The sequence below is a fragment of the Carlito syrichta genome, unplaced genomic scaffold, assembly GCF_000164805.1.
Source record: "Carlito syrichta isolate Samal-C Ts95f unplaced genomic scaffold, Tarsius_syrichta-2.0.1 Scaffold313342, whole genome shotgun sequence".
Lineage (NCBI taxonomy): Eukaryota > Metazoa > Chordata > Mammalia > Primates > Tarsiidae > Carlito > Carlito syrichta.
The window spans coordinates 219,502-244,501 of record NW_007257438.1 but is presented as its reverse complement, the minus strand read 5'-3'; the positions used below and the strand labels follow the sequence as shown (position 1 = coordinate 244,501).

At 42.9% G+C, this 25,000-nt stretch overlaps 1 protein-coding gene across 2 annotated transcripts in view; it reads right to left on the bottom strand.

The window, feature by feature from the left end:
* Nucleotides 1-4,020: 4,020 nt before the first annotated feature.
* PRTFDC1 (phosphoribosyl transferase domain containing 1) overlaps nt 4,021-25,000 on the bottom strand; it is a 100,002-nt gene continuing 79,022 nt past the window's right edge. Inside the window, exons 5-9 of one of the 2 annotated variants that reach the window (XM_008070295.2) lie at nt 14,170-14,187; nt 11,718-11,800; nt 10,947-10,993; nt 6,884-6,960; nt 4,021-5,461 (exon numbers count right to left, since the gene is read on the bottom strand). In XM_008070295.2, coding sequence (XP_008068486.1) covers nt 5,414-5,461; nt 6,884-6,960; nt 10,947-10,993; nt 11,718-11,800; nt 14,170-14,187 — 273 coding nt within the window. In that variant the 3' untranslated portion in view covers nt 4,021-5,413. The remainder of the gene's footprint in view (nt 5,462-6,883; nt 6,961-10,946; nt 10,994-11,717; nt 11,801-14,169; nt 14,188-25,000) is intronic. The other variant, XM_008070296.2, reaches the window with a different exon arrangement.

Genomic DNA, 25,000 nt, shown 5'->3' with positions numbered 1-25,000 from the left:
GTTCAAGACCAGCCTGGGCAACTTGGCAAGACCTCGTCTCTACAATAAATCAAAAAAATTAGCCGGGATGGTGGCGCCTGTAGTTCCAAAAACACAGCCTTGTTAGAAGGCATCGCTTCCTGTGGGCTGTCGCCAGCCAGCAGTTCTAACTGCTTGGAAGGCTGAGGTGGAAGAATCGCCTGAACCCAGCAGGTTGAGACTGCAGTGGCTGTGAGCATGCCACTGCACTCCAGCCTGGGCAACAGAGTGAGACTCCAATTAAAAAAAAATTAGTTAGTTTAAATTTAAATAACCACATGGGGCTAATGGCTGCCACACTGTGTTTAGCTTCTCACGGCTGCAGCCCTCAGCTCTGAGTCTTCCAGCTGAAGCATCAGACATCGCAGAGCAGAAACAAGCCACCCCAGTGTGCTCTGTGTTCCTAGCTCGTGTAAACCATGAGAGATACTAAATAATCATTGTTGGTATAAGCTACTAAGTTTTGGAGCAATTTGTCACAAGGCAATCAATAACTATTTGATTAGCTTATTAGTAATAACTCTTCCTCTCTGTTTTTTGTTGTCATCTACAGCAAATAAAAATGCATACGTGAAGGCCGGACATGGTGGCTCAGCTGAGGAGAGAGGATTGCCTGAGCCTGGAGGTTGGAGACCAGCCTGGGCAACTTGGTGAGATCTTGTCTCTACAACAAATCATAAAAACTAGCTAGGCATGGTGGCGTGTGTGCATCTGTAGTTCCAGCTACTTGGAAGGCTGAGGCAGAAGGATCGCCAGAGCCCAGCAGGTGGAGGCCATGAGCGTGCCACGGTACTCCAGCCTGGGAGACAAGAGTGAGACTCCAACTCGAAAAAAAAAAAAAAAATCTTGACCTGGCACAGTGGCTCACACCTATAATCCCAGCACTTTGGGAGGCCGAGGTGAGAGGACTGAACCCAGCAGGTGGAGGCTGTGGTGGCCGTAAGTGTGCCACTGACTTCAGCCTAGGCAACAGAGACTCCAACTCAAAAAAAAAAAAAAAAAAAGAAAAAAAGCACAAGTCTCTCTCATTTTGTTTTTTAAATTCTTTTTTTTGTAGAGATGGGGGTTTTGCTTTGTTGACCAGGCTGGTCTAGAACTCCTGGTCTTAAACAATCCTGCCTTGGCCTCCCAAACCACTGGGATAACAGGTGTGGGCCACCACACCTGGCCTTTCCCATCTTTTAAAAATCCTCCAGCTATGGTTATATGTCTCTTTTCTTTTTTTTTGAATTGGAGTCTCACTCTGTCGCCCAGACTGGAGTGCAGTGGCCACTGCAGCCTCGACCTGCTGGGTTCCGGCGATCCTTCCGCCTCAGCCTTTCAAGTAGCTGGAACTACAGGTATGCGCTACCACACCCGGCTAATTTTTATTTATTGTAGAGATGAGGTCTCGCCAAGTTGCCCGGGCGGGTCTCGAACCTGCGGGCTCAGGCAATCCTCTCGCCTCGGCCTCCCAAAGTGCTGGGATTACAGGCTGAGCCACCGAGCCCGGCCATATGTCTCTTTTCTTACAGCCAGGCTTCTTGCCTGAATCCTCAACACTTACCTTTCTCACTGACAGCTTATTCTCACCAGACTCTGGATACAACTAGATAGCAGTAACATTAGTTCAGGCTTATTTCTCCCATTTGGGAAATGTACGACTTCAGCGCCCCATCCATCTTCAAATTCTCCCCTACTTACTTCTGAAAAAATGCCCTGGCAAAAGCATCCTTCTTCTGGATGACAAGTTGCAAAAAACAGCTTTTCTGAGTCGACTGGAAAAAGACATCCTTGTCAGAAGGCATCCCTTCCTGTGGGCCGTTGCCAGCCAGGGTCTACTCTGGGACAAGTGGAGCGCGGGCTCCCCTCGGCCTCGTGTCCTTGCACCGGGTGCCAGCAACGTGCCTGCTCAGCCTGACGCGGTCGTGGTGTTCTGGGGTGCTCTGAGCTTTCTTGAACGTAGCACTCCTCCCACGTGGACTCTGGTCATCCGTGTGGATGTCTGTGGCCCACGAAGAAGCGCCCTGGGTGTGGAGACCCTTTCCTGCCAGGAGTGCTCCCCAGACTGCAGAGCCCCCTTGGAGTGCTGGCGCCCGCTGCTTCCTTCCTGCCTCCTGCACCAATGCTTTGCCTCGTCTCCATTGTGCAGCATTAAGATTGCCACCAAGACAGTGCTTTTGCCTGGCGTCTTGGTTGGTTTTTTTGTTTGTTTGAGTAGGAGTCTCACTCTGTCATCCAGGCTGGAGGGCAGTGGCATGCTCCCGGCCACCGCAGCCTCAACCTGCTGGGCTCAGGTGATCCTTCTGCCTCAGCCTTCCAAGTAGCTGGAACTACAGGCATACGCCACCATGTCCGGCTAATTTTTTGGTTTATTGTAGAGATGAGGTCTCACCAAGTTGCCCAAGCTGATCTTGAACCCGTGGGCTCAGGCAATCCTCTCATCTCAGCCTCCCAAAGTGCTGGGATTATAGGCGTGAACCACTGCACTCGCTAATAAGACCACCTTTTTTTTTTTAAAGAGATGAGAGCTCACCAAGTTGCCCAGGCTGGTCTCGAGCCTGTGGGCTCAGGTAATCCTTTCACCTCGGTCTCCCAAAGTGCTGAGATTATAGGTGTGAGCCTCCACGTGAGCTCGTCTTTGCACAGAACTCAGAAACCTCCAGGGTGTGACTGAAGTCAAGAAACAATGCAGCCCAGTTCATTGTTTCTGTCCACCCTCGTTCTATCTCTGCACACCACCCCGAACCAGCACTCAGAGATCCCTTCCTTCCTTCAGAAACTAGCCACCAAGTGCCAGTCTTGGGATCCAAAGGAGCTTCATGACAGCAAAGTAAGTGAAACTCTCAAATGCTAAGTTTGCCCAAATTAGCCTGACAGCTGGGTAGACTGTGGTTTAGTGTTTTTCATTCCTAAAACACACTACCTGTATGACAAAAAAGAGGACATATTTTTATGACATCAGGTCTCTGGAAGTGGGATTGGTTGCTGCTTCTCTCAGTTGGGAAAACAAGTTGAGCCCACAGGAGGCTGAGCCATGCCTGACTCTGCTCCCAAAGGCTGTTTTCACAGTGTCAGAAATTAAACAAGGCACGTTGGGATTTGACCATTTGCAGTTCACATTTGGGGTACATAGTTCAACATGTGGTACATTCCGGTCCATGCAAGCAAGGGCCAGTTTATAATAAGGGATTCTAATTTGTTTGGAAAAATCCCAAAGTATTACTAATTATGTTGATGATAACTGAACCCAAATGTCCCAATGAAATACACACACATCACACTTTCTCCCCTCTGTATCAACTTTGGAATACAAAAATAAATAATGCATTTCTTTCTATTAGGTAATAGGCTTTTACATTTTTGGTTTCAAATGAATAAATTTAGTGATGTTAAATAGAATAGAGTTTTGCAAGACAAAAGGACATACTATGCTTCCCAAAATAACTTTTTTGGCTATCACTGTCAAAATATTGTCTGGTAGGAAAAAATTGCAGGCATGATTAAACTTCATGTGTATTTAATGAATTCTTCTTTTTTAGCACTAATTACATAAGTACTCACAATCCTGCAAAGTAGATCAATTTCCTTTCTAATTTGAATAAACATGAGCCCTCAAAATGATACTCATGCTTACTAAAATTCAACTTTTTTAAAGAAAACATTTTAATACTGTATAGCTTACGAATAATTTTAGATTTAGAATCTCAAATGTGTGTCTGGATTTTTTTAGGTCCCCTGATATAAGTGTGGCATTGTGAAAAATTATGTTTAGATCATCAATTTTGATATTATAAGGTATTGGACATTTATGCAGAATTATAAATCTATCACTTGTGTACCAATTCTTCTATGAAACAAAGCTAGAAGGGATCCCCTTAGCTGATTTTCCCCTTGGGATATCTGGGTGTGGTTTGTTTTTTTCTCTGACCGAAACAAAGATATGCGGACAATCTTTTGCCACTAAAATTCCTTGTTCTTACAAACAAGCTGAAGAAGAAAAACAAAACAAAAACTCAAAAATCCAGCAGATCTAGCCTGGTTTAATCGTTTGCTTATACTAGTGCATAAATTGGATTTGATCCAGGTTAACAAAAATAAAGCCACAGGATAGGTATATAGAGTAGTATATTTAAGCTACTGACTCACATACATTTTAACAGCTCAAAGTATATAAAAAGTATGAAGGCAGAGGAAAAGCAGTAAGCAGTTATAAAACATAACACATTTTCTTATTCTTTACTAGTGTAAAGGAAGCTAGAACCTAATAACAATACACCACATATGGTTCAGAACCAAACAAAGGCTGCTTAATTATTTATTTTGCATTTGTTTTTTTTAGGAAGTGAATAAAAACAGCTCTACTGGCACTCAAGTTTATTTTCAATGCAAATCCCCATAAATTAGAAAATGTCTTATAAAACAGTTGAAAAAAAACTTATCCACAAAAACTTTAAGTAAGTTTGTTTCCTAGAGTGCCTTGAATTTCATGATGAGTCTTACAAGGATACTTTAAGAATAATTCAACCTCTGTGTTCATGTTTAGGACAGTACCTAACAGAACAGTGTCTTGTCCTTTGACGCAAATAGAGGAAAAATTTATACTTGCTTAGTTTTGAGTTTTGAAAACATTCCCCCTTAATTCTGCCATTTGCTCATGTCCCACATGAATAAAAGGATGCAGCTTAGAAACCACAGCCTTGCCGCCATTGTGTTTTCTCTAATTAAAATTCAGAGTATTAAACACAGTTGAGTACATCCATGCATACATGACGTACCGTCATCACATACCGGAAGCTCAGAACAAGAGCCCCGAGCCCAGGCTCATTTCATAACATCATTAAGATTCATTGTACACTGCATTTCAGAAAGGCTTTGTCAAAGCAGATAATAATGGCCTGTCAGAAATGTGCAAACAAAAATTGATATTCAATTGTCCTTTCCCTCTTTTTTCAGTATGAGAGCCTGATTGCTTTCCTAACATATGGGGCTCAGGAGTTAAGTTAAAAGGTTTCTGGGTTCTTAATATTGTAAAATATTACCAAAATAGAGTATTAAAAAAAGTTAAGTGAAAAATATTTGAGTAACTAGGTGGGGTATTCCTGGGAATAGCAATCAGGCATGATGACTGGATCACAACAAAAGAAGGCACAGCTCAGGAGTGTGAGGAAGATAGAACTGGCTGAGTCACCAGGTGGAGTGTTTAATTTGGAACAAGTCAAATGAAAGCATTGCTTAAGATCCTTTGGTGCTCTTTATATTATAATCTTGGACAAGAATGTGCTCTCATTCATTTTTTTCTTTTTTATCTTGCTGAGTGAAGATGCCTGGGGAGACAAACTGTACAGCTGGCTTGAGTGTCTTGTCATCTTGAGCACCAAGTTACATGGGAATCCGGTGGTGAGAATTTATGTCTTTAGACGCGGTATTTTTCTTTACCGTGCTCGTTGATCACGCATATGTGCTGAAACAATAAAGGATTTAGATGCATCAATTTCTTAACAAAATATGAGGCAAAGAAAATGTGATGCATTAGTAAAAGAACACCATCCTATAATTGGTCATTGTTCATTTCATTATATAAGTGTGTGTTTACACATGTGTGCAATGTCTAAAGAGAGTTGTTCAAAGTCTTGACAATAGAGGTTCGTTGTTGTTTTAGTTTTGAGCCCTATTCCAAATCTGGCTCCCTAGATCCCTAAAAGCCAGAAAAGCTGAGGGAGTAGTATGTTTAGCCCTGGTAGAAATAGAAGTTTCCTACTGGTAAAATGACAACTGCTTGGGAGAACAGAGAAATACCCAGTGAATACAATATAGACTCATTTCACCTTTTTGGGCAGCAAGAAATGTGTTAGGAATGTTTTGAATGCAAGCAACAGAAATGGAGTTATGCTAATGTAAGCAAAAAAGGGCAGTTGATTGGTAGGATACTAGAGTAGCCCACAAAATCCAAGGAAGAGTTGAGCAAGGAAGAAACTGAAAGGCAGGTGCAAGACTTCAGCCCGTGGTGCTGTAGGTGCTCTCTGGGGCACTGCTATTATAGTGGCTGAAGTCCAAAAACCCTCTGTGACTTTTGGTTTCTTTCTTTTTTTTTTTTTTGAGTTGGAGTCTCACTCTGTCACCCAGACTGGAATGCAGTGGCCTCTCCCGGCCACTGCAGCCTCGACCTGCTGGGCTCCGGCGATCCTTCCGCCTCAGCCTTCCAAATAGCTGGAACTATAAGCGCGCTACCATGCCCGGCTGATTTTTGATTTATTGTAGAGATGAGGTCTCACCAAGTTGCCCAGGCGGGTCTCGAACCCACTCACCTCAGCCTCCCAAAGTGGGGGATTACAGGCTGAGCCACTGAGCCCAGCTGACTTTTGTTTTCTAATTCCCAGGAGAGAAACACTGATTGGTCCACTTTGTAAGATGTCTGCTTCTAGGGTCACACAGCTGGGGGTCTACACTAAAGGTTCACATCTGTGTGTTGAGACCATGTCCCCCAAAGGGAAACAGCTATGGGCTGCATGCCACTGTGATCGAAACCTGCTAGATTTCAAGCAATGACATAAACAATGTATAGAATTGTTATGGTTGACTGGGCACAGTCAATGACCATGGAGAAGAATCAGTGTCAGACCACACTTCTGCTTTTAGCTTCCTATTTCTTTAGAACAAAATACAGGAAATCGTCCTTTGCTTTCATCATCCTAATACCTACCTTGAAGAATAATACTGGAAATTAATTGGAAAGATGGACGCAAAGTGCCCACCATGTATATTACACCAAAGATACTCAATAAATAGCAGTCATTATTACTACTCTTTCAATAATGTGTTAAACTGATAAGTCACTGTTAAGTTCTTATGCAAAGGGGGCTAGGGATTTGCATGCAAGACTTACATTCAGATCTCTGAAGTATTCATTGTAATCTAGGGCATATCCCACCACAAATAAGTTTGGAATCTCAAATCCAGCATCTTAGCAGAGAGAGGGAGAGAAAAAAAGAAACAAAATTTAGATTATAGAAATGTAAGTCACGTATGTGTTGTGATCAACCTTTCATTTAGATGGAAGGAGGTGAGAAAAGTGGCAAGGAATGCATAAGACAAGCCCAAGAGAGATCTGGACCAGAAAGACTACTTGGGGAGATAAGGCAAACACACACACACACACAATGAAGAAAGATGGATCTCCCAGAACACGGAGCTGAGAGAGGGCTCAGGAAGCCTGGTGCATACCAAGAAGTATGCGTGAGTTAGTCATGTGGCCTGGTTTCAAAGCAAGCAGGATGCAATGATATGATGCCAAAGGAAACACTCTGAACAGCATAAAGGGAAGTTCAAGCAGAAGGCATTATGATACTGCAATACAGGTGAACAGGTGCACAGGCTACAGTAACTGGGAAGCAATTCTCTCACTTACTCAGCGTCTTGGCTGGTTAAAGGGCTGGAAAGCAAAACCCGGGAGACAAGATGAAAGGAAATGAGGTTGTTCAGCTTGAGGAAGAGAACATGAAGGGTTATTTTAATGTTGGTCTTTGGGTCCACAATGCAGAGGACATTAATTAGCTCTTTATCTCTATTGAGGGCAGAATGAGAGGAAATGAATTTAGATGCAGTACAAGGTATTTAAGTTAAGCAAAAGAAGACTATTGAAAATATTTTTATTGGAGTGGATTCTTAAGGAACAGACAATAGTTCTCCTTCTTCAGAGGTCTTGAAACAGAATAAATGTGCCTTGGCCCAATGTCTTGCAAACTTTTTTCAGTATTTTAGAATTTTATAAGTTTGTTTATTACAGTATTACAGATAAGAGATATATTTGCTTACGTTTATGAAACTGTACTTTGGTACAGCCAGTGACTCACAGCACAAAGTGACTGTGACCAAAGATGCTCTCACATGGAGAAAACAACTGGTTCCTGCTCACAGAAAGTGCTAGAAGTGAGGGGCTTATTTTCTAGGACTGTATTATGGGATCACATGTTAAGAAGCCGGTTTGATTCCTCCAAACCGCAAAGCTTCTTGGAAAAAATAATCAAAGAGGAGAAGAAAAAGCAGAAGATGTCAGAGGTTACATTGAGCATAAAAGAAAGAATCAATAATGAGAAAGGAACGAAATGTACAAAGCTTCAGAAATTTAGAGAAAGAGAAGAAACAGAGATTCTGAGCTCACAAAAAGAATATGAAGCCGGGCTCAGCGCTGCACGCCTGTAATCCCAGCTACAGGGAGGCTGAAGTAGGAGGATAGCTTGAGCCCAGGTGTTCAAGACCAGCCCAGGCAACAAAGCAAGATCTAGTCTCAAAACAAAACAAAAAACAAACATGAGTGAATCCCAGGAAACCAGAGTTGTTTTCAGAATGGGTTGTAACCAGAGTTGTAATAATGACTTCAGTGAGCAATGCAATCTCTCCATTAGGCAGGCAACTCAAACTGGGAAGATTAGAACCCAAAGCAGGTTTAAAAGGCCAAACCTTGAAATGTCATAGAATAAAAGAAGGATGATGGATCAGTTGGATAGTCAGGAATCAGAGTGACCTGCCACTGGCTGGTAAACGAGAGTAGCTCCTACATTAACAATCACAAATGTAGATATTGCTTGCAAGAGTCACAGCAGGGACTGAAGCCAGAACCTACATTTAAAGCTACATGATCTTGGAAAGCTATTTAACCTTGCCATGTTCAATGTTCTCATCTATAAAATGGGTATGAGGTATAACAATAGTACCTATCTTTAGAGAACTGTTGTGGAGAAAAAAAGAGTTAATCTCTATATAGTTCTTAGAACAGTGCCTGGCACATCACATCCTCTTAGTGTTAGCTGCTATTATTTTATTGATGTTGCTATAAGTGACAGAAGAAATTTGTAATTAATTGGATTCGTTTGAAGTGAATGCTTTTGAACTTCAGTTAAAATCTTATCTATACTGTATTTTATACTAGTGCCTTAGATAATTTCTATTTAGTAACCTCATGTAATCTTCACTACATCCGGATTATATTCTTGATACTAGTAACAAACAGGAACACTCGATTGGGTCTCTCTGCCCAGGACTGACACGGTCTAGATAGAGCACATCCAGCACAAGAATGAGACTTGTTTTTAGAATCAAGAGTCGCTGGTTAAATGTCACTGGCATGTGACCTATCCATACCGCGTTTCTCTTTCTCTAATGTTTATTCAGCTTGCTGAGAATTGTAGCCAAACTATCCCAGGGGCTTTAGAGCAAATGTACGTTACAAAAATCAAACTGAAGTCTGCCTATGCAAGGGAAAAAAAAATCGGCTCTAGTGTTGGAATAATAAATAATCAGGCTGCTTGTTTATTCTTCCTGGTGTTAGAACTGGTCTTATGGGGAGGAGGAGGGAGAGGGGAGTGCCCTAGGTAAGGTAAGGAAAGCCCTCTGGAACACAAATCTGAAGGAAAGTGTGAAGATGGCATCCAGCAATATCTGCTCTAATTCTATGGCTTATGGAACTTTTGTTTGGAGGTAGTGGGGAGATGGCTCAGATTTCCCCTTCTGTGTGCTGAAATGCAGGCCTACTAAAGGTCACCATTGTGCATTGTCTGGTGACAGTTCCTTATGGTGATATGACAGTCCCTCTAAACCTCCATGGTACCTCGCTGTGTCTGTCTGGTTGGAACAGTGGCCAAGGCAGGGATCCTACATGTCTGAATCAGTCCAGTGGGTCAAGTTTTTCTCTACCCCCTGAAACTTTTCAGTTGAGTTCTAGAGTTAAGGTGCAGTGTAAAACCTAAAAATAAACAAAACTGATGCACAGAACAGAGTTCCTGTAAAAGACGCAAATGAGAATACTTAAGACTCTCTCTCTTTTTTTTTTTTTTGAGTCGGGGTCTCATTCTGTTGCCCAGGCTGGAGTGTAGGCATGCTCACAGCTCACCACAGCCTCAACCTCCAGGGCTCAGGCGATCCTCCCACCTCAGCCTCCTGAGTAGCTGGGACTAGGCATGTTCCACCATGCCTGGCTAATTTTTTGATTTTTTTGTAGAGACGGGGTCTTGCTGTATTGCCTAGGCTGGTCTCAAACACCCAGGCTTAAGCAATCCTCCTATCTCAGTCTCTCAAAGTGTTGGGATTACAGGAGTGAGCCTCTATGCTCAGCCAAAGACCCGCATTTTAAAGGATTCTGTCGGCCGGGTTCGGTTCGGTGGTTCAGCCTGTAATCCCAGCATCTTGGGAGGCCGAGGCGAGTGGATTGCCTGAGCCCGCAGGTTCAAGACCAGTCCAGGAAACTTGGCGAGACCTCATCTCTACAATAAAATAAAAAATAGCCGGGTGTGGTAGTGCATCTGTAGGTCTGGCTACTCTGAAGGCTGAGGCAGAAGGATTGCCGGAACCCAGCAGGTCGACGCTGGGGAGGCCGTGAGCGTGTGTGCCACTGCACTCCAGCCTAGGTGAAGGAGTGAGACACCAACCAAAAAAAATAATAAAGAGCTGGGCTCGGTGCCTCAGCCTATAATCCCGCGCCTTTGGGAGGCTGAGGTGAGTGGATTGCCTGAGCCCGCGGGTTCGAGACCTGCCTGGGCAGCGAGACCTCATCTCTACAATAAATCCAAAAATCAGCGGGGCACGGTAGCGCGTGCCTGTAATTCCGGCTACTCGGAAGGCTGAGGCGGAAGGATCGCCGGAGCCCAGCAGGAGAGGCTGCGGTGGCCGGGAGCGGCCACTGCACTCCAGTCTGGGCGACAGAGTGAGACTCCAACTCAAAAAAAAAAAAATAATAATAATAATAATAATAAAGAAAGAAAGAAAAAAATAAAGAACTCTGTTTTCCCTAATAGGGTGGGGGAGATTGTAAGTTATTTGTGGGACTAATAGCCCTATGTAGCTTCCACTTTCCATGGAATGCTGTCAAATAGGAAACAAAAGATTCTTAAATACAAAGCAAAACACCACCGTCAAGAAACCAACCAATAGGTAAAAACCAAGAAACCACTTACAGTCAGGTCTAAAGCCATCACTCCTGGGTGTTCTCTTCACCAACAAACTACCATTAAAAGAAAAAAATGTTTTAGTGATCCCAATAAAATCTCTGTGAATTGCAAATAGACTTAAACATCATTAAAATATGCACTTAAAATACATGTTTTGCTATAGTGGCACTACATCGATGGTTCTGGACAATTGGAAGAGGGCAGGGCACCTGCAGAAGGGTCATCTGGCTGCTCCTGGAGACAGCTGAGGGAGGCATAGAAAAGAGGGGCTCAGCCGGGCTCGGTGGCTCAGCCTGTAATCCCGTGCCTTTGGGAGGCTGAGGTGAGTGGATTGCCTGAGCCTGCAGGTTCGAGACCTGCCTGGGCAACTTGGCGAGACCTCATCTCTACAATAAATCAAAAATTAGCCGGGCGTGGTAGCGCGCACCTGTAATTCCGGCTACTTGGAAGGCTGAGGCGGAAGGATGGCCGGAGCCCAGCAGGTCGAGGCTGCGGTGGCCAGGATCGGCCACTGCACTCCAGTCTGGGCGAGAGAGTGAGACTCCAACCCCCCCAAAAAAGAAAAGAGGGGCTCAGAAACACAGCCAAGTATGTCCTCCTCCCTCTACTCTCTTAGGCTGGCAGTCACATGAGCTGTAGCCAAACCATAACACCCCAGGGCAAAAGGTCACTTCTTTGGAACAGATTCTGTTCTTTGGAAAGAGCATCTTGTGTTAGCATTCCTTTTGGGCTTGCTTGGAAAACCCCAAATCATTGTGTTATGAATGTCCTACTCACCTGGCTACCTTAATGGTGTTGGGCTTGTATTTCTCCATGCTGCTGAGCAGTGCTCTCATGGTCCTCCCAGTCCCAACGACATCCTTTGCAAAGAGGACAGATTCAACAAAATGCATCTGAGCGGAATAACAGACTTTTCATCCAGGGAAAGATTCCTTATTAATAATGGATCATAATTTAAAATGCCATCCAGTTGGAGTCAAAGTAGGAGGACGAGTTGGTTATGTTTTATTTAGACAGGACTTCTTTCTGGACGCTGGGTTTTGGGGAATCTACTGGTGAATATTTCTTCCTTGAATCTTTTAGCTGCTGTGTTGGAGGGCCAAATTTAGCCCTTGGAGAGCATGTGGGAGTCCTCGTTGAGTACATTTGGACTCGTGCATGCACATTCGAGGACTAAATTTGGCCCGGAGGTTATGTAACACAATACAAGGCACATGAATTTTCATGGACATGTACATCTGAATACGCTGAATGAATAAACACTTCCCCCTTGTCCTCCTCATTCAATAGGGGATTCTGTGGCTGGGAAGTGCAATGTGTCTGGACAGCAGCTGGTGACAGCCCATGAATTCTGAGGGTCCACGGCTGCCATGAGTGCAGGCTCATCTCCGTTGATGAGCTGCTGCACAATTAGAGGAGAATGGGCAGCAGTGATTTATTGTCCTTAGGACAGAAATCAGCTGTCAGGAGCTGATTATCAAAACAACAGGTCTGAGTTGAGCCAGGGTTGGGCAATTCATTTGGCTAGAGGGTCTACTCCATGGGCTATGTTGAGTCAGGAAAACTAGATACACATAGCACACACAGGCAATTGTATAACAAAAGCTGAAAAGCAGCTCCCCTGAATTTTTGCCAGCTGATAAGACAGGCGTGCTCCTGAAGGAAGTGTAGCCATTTGCCATTTTAGGCCATTGCTGCCACAGGGCTCATGCTCTCTTTTCCTTCCTTCCTTCCCTTCCTCTCTCCTTTCTTTCTTTCCCTACCCTCATCCCTCCCACCTCCTCCTTCTCCTTTCTTTTTTTTTTTTTTGAGTTGGAGTCTTACTCTGTTGCCCAGACTGGAGTGCAGTGGCTGCTTCCGGCCACCACAGACTCGACCTGCTGGGCGCTGGCGATCCTTCCGCCTCAATCTTCCCAGTAGCTGGAATTACAGGCTTGTGCTACCACACCCAGCTGATTTTTTGATTTATTGTAGAGATGAGGTCTCACCAAGTTGCCCAGGTGGGTCTCAAACCCTCAGGCTCAGGCAATCCACTCACCTCAGCCTCCCAAAGGCGCGGGATTACAGGCTGAGCCACCGAGTCCGGCTTCTCCTTTCTTTTTTTAACTGAATTAAAAAGTCATAGCTTTTCCCTAGTCTGCCTTTCCTTCTTTCCTTCCTTCCTTCCCTCTCTCCCTCCTTCCTTCCCTTCTTTCTTTTCCTCCCTTCATCCCTCTCCCCCTCCTTTCTTCTCTCTTTTTTTAAACCAAATTAAGAAATCATAGCTTTCCCCTTGTCTGCCCTTCCTTCCTTCTTTCTCTCTCTTCCTCCCTCCTTCCTTCCCTCTCTCCCCCCAAACTGTCTTCCTTCTCTCTCTTTTTTAAACAAATTAAAAAATAGTAGCTTTCCCCTAGTCTGCCCTTCCTTCCTTCGTTCCTTCCTTCCTTTTTCTTTTTTTTTTTTTGAGTTGGAATCTCGCTCTGTCGCCCAGACTGGAGTGCAGTGGCCTCTCCCGGCCACCGCAGCCTCACCTGCTGGGCTCCGGGATCCTTCCGCCTCTGCTTCCAAGTAGCTGGAACTACAGGCATGCGCTACCACGCCTGGCTGATTTTTGGATTTATTGTAGAGATGAGGTCTCGCTGCCCAGGCAGGTCTCGAACCCGCGGGTTCAGGCATTCCACTCACCTCAGCCTCCCAAAGGCGCGGATTACAGGCTGAGCCACCGAGCCCGGCCCTTTTTCTTTTTTAACAGAAAAACAAAAATCATAACTTCCCCCTAGCCACTTTTAAATTGGTAGTATTTATGATTTGAGAAGCTATTTGAGAATTGCTCCAAGTCATTAGAGGTCCTTAGCTAGAATACTGAATTTAGGGTTTTATATGAAATGAATTTCCTGTGAATGTGTTTTCTCTTCTCTAGAAATGGCTGATTCACACATCGGCAGAAAATTTAGAGATGTGAAATTAGAGATAAAATAGGATAAAGTACCCACAACCTTTTTTAAAAAAAATTTTAATTTTTTTTAGCTCAGGTTTCCTCAAGAAGACACACAATCTTTATTGCAAAGCTTTTATTCTAAATTACTTGGAAACATGAATGCTTGGTAGCTCCTATTCAATATGTTTGAAGAGGCATGCACATAATGGGAACTCGATACATTCTTGGCCAATTTGAGAGCAATTCCACGTTTTAAAACTCACCGTTAGATTCTTTCAACTTCCAAATACGAGAAAGGAAAAACCAGCTTACCTCAACAATGAGAACATTCTGAAAGAAACAAAAACCCACATTTTAGAATATGATGCCAATCTGACTCACAAAATAAATATACATTTTGCTTACAATTAGAGTTTTGCAATTTGCATAGCTCGTCCTACTCCATCCATCTAATCCGTGGATTGGGGGTATCTAGGCATTCCAGATTCATTTAAACAGGCCTTCTGGAATTACGTGGTGTTGCAATATTAGTATCCACGAGTATATTCAGGTTAGGAGCATGCTTCTCTTAGACTTTGTTACCTGTCTTAAGAGCTATCCATGAAATCATCTCACCTCAATAATTCTGGCAAGTGTCCCTGATCAGCATTCCTTTGGGATGCAAATCTCCTTAAGAGTTTACAAGGAAAACAAGGCAACATGAACTGCATCTCTCAAGGAGACTGTGCTCTGCAGATGGGCCAGGGAGGATCTGGCAGTCTGATTTCTGCATTGCCACCAAAGTCCCTGGAGATTCAGGATTTACTCTCAGATTGTCCACCCTGAAGACGAGAGTGAGCTAGAGAAAGGACTGAGAAGTGCCTGGTCTGTATTTGTGGTAAGATGGCTACACACTCTCAAGGCATTCATCTACTTCTCCCTTAAGAACGCTGCTTCTGCTTTCTTGTTTGGTATGGGTCTTCCCCGTTGGACTCTAACTCCACGAGGTGGGGATTGTGTTTATCTTGCTTATGTTCCCAGACCCTAACATAATGCCTGCGTATAGATGCTCAATAATTATTTGTTGAATGAAGGAATAATAACTGATTAAGCTTATTAATGAGTTAAAACCAACCAATTAATCAGATTAGTAGTGACATGTCAATGCTGTCCCACCAAATTAAAATATGACTGTGTTAATATGCCATTCCAATTAACGAAATGGTGAGATTATTTCCTCAATGTAATGGTGTTTTTCTTTCTTTAGATGGCCTTTCATTTATCCCTATGATTTGTATAATACTTTAAAAATCAGATCAACTATTACACATTAGATACCTAATGTCTAATGCAAGATTTAATTATGTTAAATGTATTTTTAGATGGAAATATCTTCTGGTCAGTGTTTTTCTCTCAGTTATGGCATTCGTATTCATTAAATCTTAATTTTATCATGAAAATGTAAGATTATTTTGTCCGTTTTTGAAACAGGTCATGCCATGAAACTTTCTAAGACTCTCACTGACAGGGGAATCCCCTTGGTATTTTGAACATGATTTGCCATGATCTTAACCATCTTGGCTTGTGCATTTTTTTTTTTTGAGTTGGAGTCTCACTCTGTCACCCAGACTGGAGTGCAGTGGCCGCTCCCAGCCACCGCAGCCTTGACCTGCTGGGCTCTGGCGATCCTTCCGCCTCAGCCTTCCAAGTAGCCGGAATTACAGGCATGCGCTACCATGCCCGGCTGATATTTTGATTTATTGTAGAGATGAGGTCTTGCTGCCCAGGCGAGTCTCGAACCCGCGGGCTCAGGCAATCCACTCACCTCAGCCTCCCAAAGGTGCGGGATTACAGGCTGAGCCACCGAGCCCGGTGGCATGTGCATTTTTATAGTGAATGAGACTTACTTACCAGTCAGGCCTCAGAACCAACCAGAATACTTGGAGAATGTTGTGGTTAATTTAATTTCCTGGTTCACAATCACTTTTTGTTTCAACTTTACAAAGAAATATCTTTTAAAAATGTGTTAGTCTGCATTCTTGCCTAATTAAATAGAGTGCGCTGAGTGTAATTAAATCTTTTTTTTTTTTTTTTTACAGGTCAGAACCTTGCAAAACAAAAGAGTCATCTTTGCAAAGATCAACTTCAACTCTAAGATATAGAGATGGGTGGGAAGTAGGACTTGGATGTGTACTGATCCTGAGAGATATTGTCAACATTATTTAAACACGTTTAAAAGTCAAGGTAATGCAAACACATGTTTAAAATCAAATAGACTGAAAGGTTTTTAAAAGAAAAACACCCCTCTTTCCACTTCCCCTCTCCTCTTCAATTTTGTTCCCCAAAGACAGTTACTTTTAACTCTTTTAGCTGTGTTTCTGGTTGTTACTCTTTTATTTCTAAAAAATACATTTAATAATATGTTTCATATAGCTATACCTGTTTTTAAAAACATGTAAATCATTTATTAATTTTTAGTGTTCTTGCTTTTAAAAAGGGATTAAATATAAATGCATATTCATTTTTTGTATAGAAAATGTATATATTCCATTATATATAAATATATACTTATTAAAGTGTGTACTTTCTATAATATATAAGTATAAAAATTAGAAATTTTGAAAACAGAAAAGTCTAAAAACTTTCTAAATTTTTGATATGTATTTAACTGCTTAACATATTTAAAAATGTTTATGTACTATAAACAGATTAAGATACCATGACTTTTTTTTTTTTTTTTTTTTAGTTGGAATCTCACTCTGTCACCCAGGCTGGAGTGCAGTGGCATGCTCACAGCCCCCGCAGCCTTAACTTGCTGGGCTCAGGTGATCCTCCTCAGCCTTCCGAGTAGCTGGAACTACAGGTGCGTACCACCATATCCAGCTCATTTTAAAATTTATTATAGAGACACAGTCTCACCAAGTTGCCTGGCTGGTCTCGAACCCCTGGGTTCAGATAATCCTCTTGCCTCGGCCTCCCAAAGTGCTGGGATTACAGGTTTGAGCCACTGCGTCTGGACTGACTTTCTTTATTATGCATAGCCAAAATACTATCACACCTAACAAAAGTGTTCATACTTTCTTTTTTTGGTCGTATTTCTTAATATTATAAAAAACCTACCGCATATTTCACATCTTCCCAGTTGTCCTTAAAATGGTCTTTGTAGCTAGTCTGTCCAATCTAATACCATACATTGAATCTTACATCTCTTTTAATTTAGAATGGTCTCTTTTTCTGTGTAGGCATGCCTCTTTTTATTGTGCTTCACTCTATTCATGTTGCAGATACTGTGTTTTTTACAAATTGAAGGTTTGTGGCAACCCTGCATTGAACAAATCTATTGGCACCATTTTCTAACTTCGTGTTTCTGTGCCACATTTTGGTAATTCTCAAAATATTCCCAAATGTCTTTATTGTGATGATTGTATCTGTTTTGGTGATCTGGGACTTGTGACCTTTGCTGTTACTATTGTAATTGTTTTGGGAATGCCATGGTGAACTTAATTGATAAATGTTATGTGTGTTCTGACTGTTCCACCAACCAGGTGTTTACCCATCTCTCCCTCTTCTAAGGCCTCCCTATTATACCCTGAGATACAACAATATTGAAATTAGACCATTATTAACCCTACAGTGGCCTTTAAGTGTTCAAGTGAAAGAAGAGACTCACATCTCTCACTTTAAATCAAAAGCCAGAAATGATTAAGTGTAGCGAGGAAGGCACGCTGAAAGTGGAGATAAGTTGTAAGCTAGGTCTCTTGTGCGAGACAGTTAGCCAAGTTGTAAATGCAAAGGAAAAGTTCTCGAAAGAAATTCAAAATGCTACTCCAGTGAACACACAAATGATAAGAAAGCAAGACAGTCTTATTGCTGATATGGAAAAAGTTTCAGTGGTGTAAACAGACGATCAAACCATCCACAGCAGTCCCTAAGCCAAAGCCTAATTCAGAGTGAGGCCCAACTCTCTTCACTTCTATGAAAGTCTGAAAGAGGCGAGGAAGGTGCAGAAGAAAAGTCTGACGCTAGGAGAGATTAGTTCATGAGGCTTAAGGAAAGACACTGTCTCCATGACATAAAAGTGCAAGGTGAAGCAGCAAGTGCTGATAAAGAAGCTGCAATAAGTTGTCTGGAAGATCTAGGTAAGATCATTGATCAAGGTGACTACAATAAATAACAGCTTCCAAGGACAGGCTGACTTGGCTAAGGAATCTGGTGACTGTAAGGTTGAAGCCAATGTGAACGGACCATTCAGAAAATCCTAGGGCACTTAAGAATTAAATCCCCTGTAATCCCGCACCTTTGGGAGACTGAGGTGAGTGGATTGCCTGAGCCCGCGGGTTCGAGACCCACCTGGGCAACTTGGCGAGACCTCATCTCTACAATAAATCAAAAAATTAGCCGGGCGTGGTAGCGCGCGCCTGTAGTTCCAGCTACTTGGAAGGCTGAGGCGGAAGGATCGCTGGAGCCCAACAGGTCGAGGCTGCGGTGGCCGGGAGCGGCCACTGCACTCCAGTCTGGGTGACAGAGTGAGACTCCAACTCAAAAAAAAAAAAAAAAAAAAAAAAGAATTAAGTCTACTCTGCCTGTGCTCTAGAAATAGAAAAAGAAAGCCAGTATGGCAACGCATCTGTTTATGGCATGGTTTACTAAATATTTTAAGCCCACCGTTGATACCTACTGCTCAAGAAAAAAGATGCCCTTTGGAAAAATTTCTGTTCATCAACAAAGCCCCAGGTCAACCAGGAGCTCTAATGCAGATGTACAAAGAGGTTCATGTTGTTTTCATGCCTGCTAACACAAGGAGTCATTTCGACTTTCTAGTCTGATTATTTAAGAAATATATTATGTAAGAATGTAGTTTCCAGATAGTGACTCCGCTGATGAATCTGGACAAAGTCAAGTGAAAAACCTTCTGAACTAGCCAGGCATGGTGGCGTGCATCTGTAGTTCTAGCTGCTTGGAAGGCTGAGACGGAAGGATCGCCTAAGCCCAGCAGGTCGAGGCTGCGGTGGCTGTGAGTGTGCCACTGCACTCCAGTCTGGGCAGCAAAGAGTGAGACGCCAACTCAAAAAAAAAAAAAAAGCTGGGCTCGGTGGTTCAGCCTATAATCCCGCGCCTTTGGGAGGCTGAGGTGAGTGGATTGCCTGAGCCCGCGAGTTTGAGACCCGCCTGGGCAACTTGGTGAGACCTCATCGCTACAATAAGCAAAAATTAGCCGGGTGTGGTAGTGCGCGCCTGTAGTTTCAGCTATTGGAAGGCTGAGGTGGAAGGATCGCCGGAGCCCAGCAGGTCGAGACTGCGGTGGCTGGGAGCGGCCACTGCACTCCAGTCTGGGCGACAGAGTGAGACTCCAACTCAAAAAAAAAAAAAAAAAAAAAAAAAAAGAAAAGAAAAGAAAAGAAAAAACCTTCTGGAAAGGATTCACCATTCTAGATGCCATTAAGAACATCTGTGATTCATGGGAGGAGGTCAAAATATCAACATGAACAGGAGTTTGGAAGAAGCGGATGCCGACCCTTATGGATGACTTGGAGGGGTTCAAGACTAGAAATACAGAAGAACTTGAATTAGAAGCGGAACCTGAAGAGGTGAATGAATGACTGCCATCTCATGAGAAAACTTGAGTGGATGAGGGGTTGCTTCTTATGGGTGGGCAAAGAAATATTGTCTTGAGATAGAATCTACTTCTGGTGAAGATGCTGCAAACATTGATGAAATGACAAAGATGTAGAATATTCCATAAACTTATTTGATAAGACAGAAGCAGAGTTTGAGAGGATTAACTACAATAGAAGTTCTACTGTGGGTAAAATGCTATCCAACAGCATTGCATGCTGCAGAGAAATCTCCCACGAAAGCAAGAGTCAAATAATGTGGCAAACTTCATTGCTGTCTTTTTGGGGTTTTTTTTGAGTTGGAGTCCCACTCATGTCACCCAGGCTGAAGTGCAGTGGCACACTCATGGCCACTGCAGCCTTGACCTGCTGGGCTCAGGCGATCCTTTCCCCTCAGCCTTCCAAGTAGCTGGAACTACAGATGCACACCACCACGCCCGACTAGTTTACAAAAAAAATTTTTTTTGTGATTTATTATAGAGATGAGGTCTCACCAAGTTGCCCAGGCTGGTCTTGAACCCCCGGGTTCAGACAATCCTCTCGCCTCAGCCTCCTAAAAGTGCTGGAATTACAGGCTGAGCCACCACGCCCGGCCCATTGTTCTATTTTAAGTAATTACCACAGCCACCCCAACCTTCAGTAACCACTACCCTGATCAGTCAGCACCCATCAACAGCGAGGCAAGACCCTCCACCAGCAAAAAAATGATCACTTGCCGAAGTCTCACTTGGTTGTAAGCAATTTTTAGCAATGGAGTCTTTTTGAATTAAGGTGTACACATACTTTTTAGATATAATGCAATTGCAAATTTAGCACAGTATAAGCATAACTTTATATGCACCAGGAAACCAAAAAGATTGTGTGACTTGCTTTATTGTGGTTGTCTGGAATACAGCCCATAATATCTGAGATATGCCTGTGCCAAGATTAGCTCTAAGAGCTGAGGAACCAATACTAATTCCACTGTATTTGGTCAACACGCAGCATGGAGACTGGCATGTTGTAGGTGCTCAGGAAATGCCTGTAAAGTGAATGAACAATTTTGATCTCATTTTTTTCACTTCCTTAGTTCATTATACTTCTGATACATTCCTTCCATGCTTTCTTAGCAATCTGCAATTCCTCTTTTTTTTAATTTTTACTTTTTTTAGAGAAAAGGACTCGCTATGTTGCCAAGGCTGGTCTTGAATTTCTGGGTTCAAGCAATCCTCCCACCTTGACCTCCCAAAGTGTTGGGTTTACAGGCATGAGCCACTGTGCTCGACCTGGAATTCCTCTTTAACCAAGCTATACTTAGTGTCTACTGCTTTTAATTTTTCACTAAGCAATTTTCTAAAATTCCCCCCCTTTTTTTTTTGAGTGGGCAACCTTGGAAATTTTCTCAGTACACACTGTGCCTCTTAAACATTTCCAATCTGATAACTCTGATCACTGAATCTGAGATGTTTGCCAGTTACTGTCTTAGTCATCCCATCACACCTAGCTCATTTCCTCCCAGAAAGCCAGTAAAATCTGCAGCCTGGGGGCTGCAGGAAGAAACTCTACTGGGCTTCTCTGGAGTGTTCTTTCTTTGCTATTGCAGGATTCTAATCAAAGCTATATCTATGGAGTTTCCTAATGAAAAAGCAAGCAGAGAAGAGAAAAGGAAGAAGGAAAGAATTATACGAATCTAAATAATTTTCTTAAATAGGTTGTTCTTATTTTTAGTCTTTTAAAGTGCGTAGGATTTGCACAGCACACTGTCTAGTCGGCAACAGTGCAGCTTTGGCTGAGGTCACTTTAACTAGAGGGATGGCAGCAGTGACCATGAGCTGTGTCGTGGATGCAGACCATGAGTAGGAGTGTGAATATAAACCCCATGGAGAGAGGAAGGTGGTTCAGCATTTCGTTCTATGTGATAATTCACAAAACTGCCAGAATCATCAGTCAGTGGGCATTCCATTACTGTTCTCAGCTTAGTCACATGCAATAAGAAAAGAATGATTTAAACAGTGAAGGCAGCCAAGAGGAAATTTTGGCAGGTTCTGATGCTTCATTCTGGCATTCAATTAGAAACTTATTTGGGAGCGGGGTGGGGAGGGGTGGGGAATGTCTCCCCAAATCTTGCATTTAACCTGCACATCTGTGTTTTCACGTTGCCTGGTTTGGGCCTGTTTTCATGCATTTAGTTTTATCCCACCCTTTCAGAGATTTCTCTTGAACATGAGTAAAATCTCTTTGCTTTAATGGATACACACATTTTATGAAGTGCCAGGATTAAATCAACTTTGAAAAAAAATCAGCCCAAGAGCACGTTGTGTAGACAGCTTAAACACACCGAGTAAAAAAGCTTCTAATGTGAGCCGAAGAGGCCATTTCACTTCATCATTGAGAGCTTGCTTTATTCAACAGCAATGACCTATTTAGAACCATGACTCAGCCAGCTGCCCCTGTGAGCTTCCTTTGCTGCAGAGAAGCAAAGGGAAGAGGAAAGAAAGGAAGAAGAAAGAAAAGAAAGCAGAGAGAGAGAGAGAGAGAGAGAGAGAGAGAGAGAGAGAAAGAAAAGATAAATGGAGGGCTGTCTACAGTTTCCTTTTTTCTAAATGTTGTAATCTCTTGTCTCCAGAGGGTTCCAGAAGTTGTAAGGTTCATAATGACTTTAACTCACAGCATGGCAAAAGTATGTAGCTGAGCTATTGCCCCACGTTTTATAAAGTTATTTTATAAACAAATTTAATTTAAAAATCCTTTCTAGTCCTCTCCCCTTCATTTAACTCCATCACTGCTCCTTTTGATTTTATGATTCCTTCCCTCCCACCCCTCCTTCACTCCTGTAGTTCAGGTGCTCCTGCTGGCTCCACTGACCTTGCTCCCAACTGCTTTCTTTCTCTAAAAAATTTATTTTATTTTATTTTATTTTATTTTATTTTTTTTGAGTCAGAGTCTCACTCTGTCACCCAGACTGGAGTGCGGTGGCATGATCACTGCCACCGCAGCCTTGACCTGCTGGGCTCAGGCGATCCTACTGCTTCAGTCTTTCAAGTAGCTGGAACTATAGGAGCATACTACCACATCCGGCTAATTTTGTTTTTATTTATTTATTGTAGAGACGGGGGTCTTGCCAAGTTGCCCAGACTGGTCTTGAACTCCTGGACATGGGCAATTCTTTCGCCTCTGCCCCTCAAAATGCTGGGATTACAGGTGTAGGGCATTGTGTCCAGCCTAACTGCTTTCTCTCCTCCCTTCAGGCTTCCTCTCTCAGGTTCACGTTCCTAAAACACAGCTCCATGATGCTACCTCTACTCAAATACTTATGTGGTTCCTGTTTTCTTTTCTTTTCTTTTCTTTTTTTTTGAGTCAGAGTCTCACTGTTACCCAAGCTGGAGTGCAATGGCCTGCTCACAGCTATCACAGCCTTGACCTGCTGGGCTCAGGTGATCCTCCGGCCTCAGCCTTCCAAATAGCTGGAACTATAGGTGTGTGTCACCATGCCCAGCTAATTTTTTTTGATTTATTGTAGAGATGAGGTCTCAGGCAATCCTCTCGCCTCAGCCTCCCAAAATGCTGGGATTACAGGCTTGAGCCACATGCCTGGTGGCTGTTTGGTTTTCTGAGCAAGTTTGGCTCTTTACTGGGACTTTTAATATATTCTACAAACCAAACCCAAGGAACATTTTCAGGTTCTTTTCTTATTGTTTTCCTTTTTTTGGGCTAATGTTCTTTGGTCACTTTGGTCCACTCCCGCCTGGCTGTCCTCCTTTCCTTCACCCTATACTCCACACCACTCTTCCTCTCTTCTGTGTTAGTCCCAGGCCTTCTGGGACTAAGTAAAGCCCACCCTCCTCTCTCTAAGACCATCCTAGTCTCGATGAATCCTTCCTTCTTTGAATTTCTTTACCAAGGAAAGAGAGTTGTGTGGAAAGACTCTTAGGGCTCTTCGAGTGCTGAGCCTTAAAGAAGAGAAGATGTGCGTATGTTCCTACAGAGTAATCGTCTGATGATAAATGTAACTTAAATGTAAGTTTGCTGATTAACTGGCAAATTGTGTGAGACTTAAGATGAGAAGGGAGAAATTAGATGATGACCTGAACAATCCTTCCATCCAACGCAGATACTTATCACAGTTTCAAGATCTTCTTTTACAACCATTAAAATGAATCCATGAATTGTTGGGTGCCTTTTCCTTTAAACTTTTTTCCCCAGCTAGTGTATAGTTGGCATGATGAAAAGATTTTGGAAACCCTCTGAAATTTGCAAAATTCTCTTAATTTTTTTTTTTGGCCAGGCGCAGTGGCTCACACCTGCAATCCCAGCATTTTGAGAGGCCAAGGTGAGAGGATTATTTGAGCCCAGGAATTTGAGACCAGCCTGGGCAACGTAGTGAGATCTTGTCTTCACACACACAAAAATAAATTAGCCAGGCATGGTGGCATGCACCTATAGTCCCAGCTACTTGAAGGCTGAGGCAGAAAGAGGATCACCTGAGCCAGAAGGTCAAGGCTGTGGTGAGCTGTGATCGTACCACTGCATTCTAGCTGGGTCATCACAGGGAGACCTCGACTAAAAAATATATACATATATTTTAAAAAATTGACATAAAATATTTTACGTATTTATGGGGTACCTGTGAGTATTTCTTATATGCACAGAATATATAATGATCAGGCCAGTATACTTGGGGTGTCCCTCACTTTGAGTATTCATCATTTCTATGTGTTGGGAACATTTCAAGTCCTCTCTTTTAGCTGCGTTGAAACAGCTAACTGTTGCTAACTATGGTCACTCTGCTATGGAATATTGGGGCTTATTTTTTCTATCTAACTTAACTGGTGGCCTTTCACAGAAAGGTTGAATGAAGAATGGATAAACAGGGCAGGTTTCATGTTTTAGGAAAAGGATATTCCAAAAGTTCAGTGAGAATGTTTCCATTCTCCCACCTCAGCCAAGTCTCATTCTCTTCCTCAGCCCCTCCTTGAATCTCTTGCGACCAAAGACCCCCTGCCTCTACAAAGACAGTGTGCCTTCCTGCACCCAACACCTTTCTTGTTCAACTTTCAATTATATCAGCTGGCCTATATGTCCTTGAAGTGACCAGGTAGCCTTCTATTTACCTTTTCCCTCTGCCATGTCCTGTCTTTCCCAGAAGTAGCCGGAATTTTTTCTGATTTCTAAGAGGAAATCACTCAGTCACCAAATATTTATTACAACTGTTATGGACCAGGCTCTGTGTATGATGGGGAGTAAGAAGATAGGTGTGGTCCCTGGCCACTGCATGCTAACTTTCTGGCTGAGCAGACAGACCAATCAAAAAATAGACCCCAGGGGAGGCAAGAGGATTGTGTGCCATCATGCCTGGCTAATTAAAAAAAAAAAAAAACTTGTAGAGATGAGGTCTTGTTTTGTTGCCCAGGCTGGTCTTGGACTCCTGGGCTCAAGCAGTCCTCCTGCCTTGGCCTCCCAAAGTGCTGGGATTACAGTGTGAGCCACCTCGTTTGGCTCCAATTTGTATTTGTATTTTTTTTTTTTTGAGTTGGAGTCTCACTCTGCCGCCCAGACTGGAGTGCAGTGGC